General features: G+C 43.6%; 1 protein-coding gene across 4 annotated transcripts in view; it reads left to right on the top strand.

Moving 5' to 3' along the window:
* Positions 1-7,500, top strand: part of PIK3C2G (phosphatidylinositol-4-phosphate 3-kinase catalytic subunit type 2 gamma) — a 122,244-nt gene that overhangs the window by 76,386 nt on the left and 38,358 nt on the right. For all 4 annotated transcript variants that reach the window (XR_012691473.1, XM_075210831.1, XM_075210830.1 and 1 more), the window contains exons 18-19: positions 1,518-1,612; positions 3,199-3,379. Coding sequence is in view for 3 of the 4 variants with exons in the window: in XM_075210831.1 (XP_075066932.1) it covers positions 1,518-1,612; positions 3,199-3,379 (276 nt within the window). In the remaining variant the exon portion in view is untranslated. The remainder of the gene's footprint in view (positions 1-1,517; positions 1,613-3,198; positions 3,380-7,500) is intronic.

Raw genomic sequence — 7,500 nt, 5'->3', positions numbered from 1 at the left:
TACATGAAATCACATTATATGTAAAAAGGGATTTTGTGTCTTGTATGATGTGACTCATTGGAAATAGCGGCAGTGCCCTATGAGTGGGTATCGTACAATGTCACCTGCTCCCCTCCCCCATTGCTGGATCCTCGGCACATTGTGAGCTCTATGGGATCATAGTGAGGAGACTTATTAGCGTCTGATGTAGCGTTTGACACATATTTATGTCCTGACCGTGCACAGAAAAATATGGTGGCAAAATAGTGTCTCCAGATGTGTCTTACTGAGGACACAGTGTTTGTATTGTATGAGTACGTCAGTTGTACAAGTGCGTATACTGACCCCCAACTATAGGGATCGTGCTGGATGGTGTCAGCCAGAAGTCACATTATCGTACACAATATAATGTACACAGAGAAGTGTGTGTAGAGTGTTATTAATACAACTGTCACATTTTCCATATAAAATGTAATAAAATGCAAATACCCGACATCCATCATTTACCACCTTATACATTGAATGGTGATCTTCTTTCCTGCAATAGGCCAAATGGAAATAACAAATAAGAAATGTGAACAGACGCTCGGACACCATATAACATAGCTGCAGGGCGGTCAGCAAGTGGCTAGATAGCGCTACTGGTCTCATCGCCGCGTATCCTTACACCTGGCCTCCGCTACCTGCAAGAGATCCGCCTCTGAAGTAGACAGCCATGTCTCATTATGTCACCATCCAGGGGGCGTGGCTATACGTGCATGACGGCGCCCATATAGTAATCAGCCTCTCCAAGCGCACGGGGCCACAAGTCTACATACGGATACATTATGGTGCACATGTATATATATTTAGGCGCCACAAATGGACAGAGCTAATGCTGTAGCTCGGTTGCTGTGCTGCCATGGGGTTGTCTGATCTGCCCCCTTCCCTATGGACTAGCAGATCCAACCAGGGTACAGGCAGCTTGATGGTGCGAGAGAAATACGGGTCAGTACTACGGTTATGCGGCAATGCATGAAGGTAGATGTAGTTTTCTGCCACAAGCACCACCCCCAGCTGTGATGTCACTGCAGGATGGCCCCTCCCCACCATGTAGAAAAGATACAAAACTAGAATAACGTTACTTGGATTCAGAGAAAGAAAAGGTATTTCTTGGGCAACATAATAAAACACAGAAAGATTTCTTAGAGAAATATTAGGTTTATTCTAGATGTCATTGTAAGATGGGATCAGCTGTAAGAATCGCTGATTGGGTGAGGAAATATGAGTTTGTGACGGGGCCCCAGCGCCAGTGGTGGAGCTACTATTGGTGCAGCAGGTTTGGTGCACCAGGACCCATGAAGATAATGGGGCCCTCTGCATGGGTACTAGCGAGCTGTGGGCCCCGGCTCCCTCCTCCCCACTTCCCTGCAGCGGGGCCCACAGCTGTCTAGTTCCGCGTCTGCCCAGCACTATCCTGTGTGTGAAGGATATAATCTATGTGACACCTCTTCCTGACCAAGCGGTTATTACATGTATGATCTTCCCTCTCACACCAGGCAGTAAAGTTTGATTGGCATCTGGATAACGCTCTGACGAGACTCCTCCTCCAGCGATCGCTGCAGAGTCTTCAGGTGGCTCATAGACTCTTCTGGTGAGATCCCCTTTGTCCCCCCCCCCGAATAATCATATAGTCCACAATGAAAGCTATTTAGGAATTATTGTTAAGCTGTCTGTTAGCGTCCGTCAGTCGTGTGTTCCTAAATAATTGATATAAATAAAGTTTTCTTCGCTTGTGACTGAAATAATGGCTGCTTAGTATAAGGCATATTGGCACAGCTCATTCCTAGCTCACAATGACATATAAGTAATGACTTGTGCATACTCCAGGAGCATTGCATGACAGGGGCAGCACATAAAGGTGCGACTTGTGTCATTAAGCCAAACGGGGCCGCGAAGCGATAAGTTAACCCTTACAACTCCAGACCAGTATCACCAACACAGCGGAGTATCACTCAGCTGCCCGACTATATTTGATTGATAAAACTGCAACGATAAATGATTTATGTAACGCTTACGTAGCAATTAAAAAAATCATACTTGCCCCATATTTATGAATATGCCCCTTACAGACATCAAAGGTCTTGGTCCTTTTAGTCCTCATTCTGTTTTTGGTGTATACCCCCCATACATCTTTCTGTGTACCTTCTGTATACCCTCCATATACTCTCTATATACCCTCCATGTACCCTCTGTATACCTCCAATTACCCTCTACATACGCTCTATATACCGACCCTCTACATACCCTCTATATACCTTCTACATACCCTCTACATACCCTCTATATACCCTCTACATACCCTCTATATACCCTCCATGTACTCTCTGTATACCTCCAATTAACCTCTACAAACCCTCTACATACCCTCCATATACCCCCTACATACCCTCCATATACCCCCTACATACCCTCTATATACCTTCTACATACTCTCTACATACCCTCTATATACCCTCTGTATACCTCCAATTAACCTCTACATACCCTCTATATACCTTCTACAAACCCTCTATATACCCTCCATGTACCCCCTACATACCCTCTATATGTCTTCTACAGACCCTCTACATACCCTCCATATACCCCCTACATACCCTCTATATACCCTCTACATACCCTCCATATACCCCCTACATACCCTCCATATACCCCCTACATACCCTCTATATACCCTCTACATACCCTCCATATACCCCCTACATACCCTCTATATACCCTCTACATACCCTCCATATACCCCCTACATACCCTCCATATACCCCCTACATACCCTCTACATACCCTCCATATACCCCCTACATACCCTCTATATACCCTCTACATACCCTCCATATACCCCCTACATACCCTCCATATACCCCCTACATACCCTCTATATACCCCCCTACATACCCTCTATATACCTTCTACAGACCCTCCATAGTGACACATTTGATTTACTCTATTTTATTCAGTTTAATCTGCTTATAATACATATGTAGAAACTTGTGTAGACATTTTGTCCTTAGCGGAGGTGTCACATCAGGTACTGGGGTACCCACCTCCGCAGAGCGGGTGCACCCCAGTAATTCTCAGGGAGATCTGGGGTTTATGTAACTAGTTAGGACATTTTATCACTGACTTAAGATGCTGGAAAACAACATTTTGTGACAGGAACATGAATTGTTTCCCCTGCAGGCTGCTCACAGACGCCACCAATGAATCTCATTACAGAAGCTTATACCAGAGGTTACTGTCCGCGCTCCAGTTCTGTGTGGGAGGAGCCATGAACCAGCAGTTCCTGAAACAGAAACGGCTCCTCGCAATTCTACAAGACGTGGCGGAAAAAGTCAAGAATTCTCCGGAAGAAAAGCGACAGGTTTCTGGTTATTTTCTGGTTTATTTTGTTAAATCTAAGTCTAGGTGTCCCCCAGGCACTGACCCCCCCATGTATATAACTGTACAGGGGACCCCTTGAAGCGCAGCGTAGGGGCCTATTAATGAAGACGATCACCATCGCAGAGTTAAGTATTATTTTTATGGCCGCTTATCATGGCTATAAAATATGTTTTCTTAATCTATCAGCCTGAACTGATAACTGAACTTTTGAGGGGGGTCAGTATGGAGCAGTCTAGTACTTCAAAGCGCTAGACACGCCCCCTGGTGATGTGGCCACTCCCCCATTTCAGCATGGCCACACCCCTATGTGACATGGCCACACCCCCTGTCCCGGTGCTGATGCAGTGATTCCCTCCTCACCGATTCCTATCATCCAACAATCTCTCCTTCCAGGACTGGAGGAAAGTGTCAGGATCTGTCTGGATCCACCAAACCATCAATGTCAATTACACAGCTCTGGTTGTTCATCATCTTTACATCTCATTTATTATAACTGGTCCATAAGCTTTGTGACATCATTGGTGGTTGTTTCGGACTGTACGTATGCAAATTACAAGACTTATATGTTTTATTTGTAATGCACAAACTTCTAATTACAATAATATGTATATATATTACCCTTGGGTACATCTGTCAGGAATACCACATTAATTGGCTGCAGGCTTCAGCTATGGTAGTTTGTTTAATGTTGCATAGACATATTTTGGATATTTATTTTAGACAAAGTATTTTATTATTGCAGAATCATCAATTATTTACAATAAAAAGCACTTTGCTGCTAAGTTCTGCAGTTTTAAATGAGAAAGTTATATAAATATTAGAAAAGTGCTTTGACTGTAAAATATTTAGGAAGTTATTACAATATAAAAACAATATTTCAATGCACAAGTGACGCTCCCGTAAATAATATTTGTTTAAATGATGAGTTGGCACAAAAAAACCTCTCACTTCTCCATTTCAATCCCTCGTGCACCGGACATTGTAGAGGTGACACGTGAGACCGACCACGTATAATAACCCATAATATATAATAGGTTTGGTGAGAGTGTAGGGAGGGAGAGATATACTCCATTATCAGAGAAGAAATAACTTTGGGGGGTGTGTGGGTACATCACGACTTTGAGTGTCACTTTCATTTTAATTAGACAAATGTATTATACGAGCATATATAAGAGCACTCTTGGATGTCAGAATTACCACCGTTTAGCAGGAAATTAGACACCTGACCCCTAATTATAGGATTGTAGACTGAGAATCATTTGTGAGTCACTGTAGAAAAACACTTCACAATGACCAGCATATGAGACTCAGCAATGACCAGCATACATCACTATGACCAGCATATGAGACTCAGCAATGACCAGCATACATCACTATGACCAGCACATGATACTTAGCAGTGACCAGCATACTGTACTGTGACCAGCACATGATACTTAACAATGACCAGCACACGTCACTATGACCAGCACATGATTCTCAGCACAAACCAGCATACTATACTATGACCAGCATATGAGACTCAGCAATGACCAGCATATATCACTATGACCAGCACATGATACTTAGCAATGACCAGCATACTGTACTGTGACCAGCATATGAGGCTCAGCAATGACCAGCATACATCAGGAATGACCAGCATACTGCACTATGACCAGCACATGATACTCAGCCATGACCAGCATACTGTACTATGGCCAGCACATGAGACTCCACAATGACCAGCATACATCACTATGACCAGCATATGAGACTCAGCAATGACCATCATACATCACTATGACCAGCATATGATACTCAGCACAGACCAACATACTGTACTATGACCAGAATATGAGACTCAGCAATGACCAGCATACATCACTATGACCAGCACATGATACTTATCAATGACCAGCATACATCACTATGACCAGCACAGGATACTCAGCAATGAACAGCATACTGTACTATGAGCATCATATGAGGCTCAGCAATGACCAGCATACATCAGCAATGACCAGCATACTGTACTATGACCAACATATGAGACTCAGCAATGACCAGCATATATCACTATGACCAGCACATGATACTTAGCAATGACCAGCATACTGTACTGTGACCAGCATATGAGGCTCAGCAATGACCAGCATACATCAGGAATGACCAGCATACTGCACTATGACCAGCACATGATACTCAGCCATGACCAGCATACTGTACTATGGCCAGCACATGAGACTCCACAATGACCAGCATACATCACTATGACCAGCATATGAGACTCAGCAATGACCATCATACATCACTATGACCAGCATATGATACTCAGCACAGACCAACATACTGTACTATGACCAGAATATGAGACTCAGCAATGACCAGCATACATCACTATGACCAGCACATGATACTTATCAATGACCAGCATACATCACTATGACCAGCACAGGATACTCAGCAATGAACAGCATACTGTACTATGAGCATCATATGAGGCTCAGCAATGACCAGCATACATCAGCAATGACCAGCATACTGTACTATGACCAACATATGAGACTCAGCAATGACCAGCAAACATCATTATGACCAGCACATGAGACTCTGCAATGACCAGCATACTGTACTGTGACAAGCATATGATTCTTTGCAATGACCAGTATACTGCTCTATGACTTGCACATGATACTCAGCATTGACCAACATACTGTACTATGACTGTACTATGGCAATGACCAGGATTTGTTAAATTAATGTGGGGTACATCCATGTGGCTGCTATCTCTGCTTTTGGCTCCCAGTATAAAGCAGGGACTATTATACACCTAACAATATATAGCATGGACTATTATACCCCTATTGGGGGGATGCACTTGTTTTATGATTATACACAGCTGGATCATAGAACAAATGTCCTCCGGATGTGTTAGTCTCCATCCTTCTCCATATTCCTCAGTCATCTGTCGGACGCACACTGTAGAGTTATCATCACACCGGTCTACAAGGACGGAGATTATACTGTATGTGATTAGTGATGAGCACTTTGTAAAACTGAGATAAAGTTTCTGCCAGACAGAATATAGACTCAGTAAGAGACACGTGAAGTTCTCAGCTTGTTCCTTCTGTCTGATGACAGATTTTCTCCATCTTGGCTTTTATCTGAAGTTCAATCAGACGTTTCTTTGTAATGTGCCCGGGAAAGATGAAGGGTTTTATGAATACCCCGGAGTCCTGCGATATTTAACAGTCCAAAATAAGACATCTAGAAAATGTTTCCTGCGAGTGACAGGACGAGAGATCTGTTGTTTGTGTTTGGAATATTATTCTCATTCTGACACTTTTCAAGTTACAGTCTGAGAATTTACAGAGACAATCATTATATTCAACAATTACATAGAAGGCTCTTTCCAAACCTTCATTTCCAGCTCCAATAACTCAACTTGTGGATTTATTTCTAAAAAATAATTGTCATTATTTTTCTATATTGTTACACACTAGGAGAATCTGTCGTTATCCCCCACACACAAACTATGTGTCCCTAACTCCATGTCTCTGTCACTTTCCCTCTCACTCTCTCTGTGTCACTCTCTCTTCCTCTCTGTCCCTTCCTCTTACTCTCTTTCTCCCTCCCTCTGTCTGTCTCTCTCACTGTCACATTCCCTCTGCTCCCTCCCTTCCTCTGTCACTCTCCATTCACTCTCTCTCTCCTCTCACTCTCTTCATCTCTCTCGCCTTCTCTCACTCTCTCTCTCTGTCTCTTTCTACTTCTCCCTCTCCTCTCTCCATCTCTCTTGCCTTCTCTGTCTCTTTCTACTTCTCTCTCTCTCTCACCTTCTCTCACTCTCATTCCCCCTCCCACTCTCTCTCTGTCTGTCTCTCTCACTGTCACATTCCCTCTGCTCCCTCTCTTCCTCTATCACTCTCCATTCACTATGTCTCTCCTTCTCTCACTCTCTCCATCTCTCTCGCCTTCTCTCACTCTCTGTCTCTTTCTACTTCTCCCTCTCCTCTCTCTCTCCCTCTCTCTGTCTCTCCCTTTCTCTCTCCCTCTCTCTCCCTCTCTCTCTATCTCTCTCACTCTCCACCTCTCACTCTCCCTTTCTCTCTCCCTTTC

Source organism: Mixophyes fleayi, chromosome 4, assembly GCF_038048845.1.
Source record: "Mixophyes fleayi isolate aMixFle1 chromosome 4, aMixFle1.hap1, whole genome shotgun sequence".
Lineage (NCBI taxonomy): Eukaryota > Metazoa > Chordata > Amphibia > Anura > Limnodynastidae > Mixophyes > Mixophyes fleayi.
This window is presented reverse-complemented; position numbering and strand designations above follow the sequence as displayed.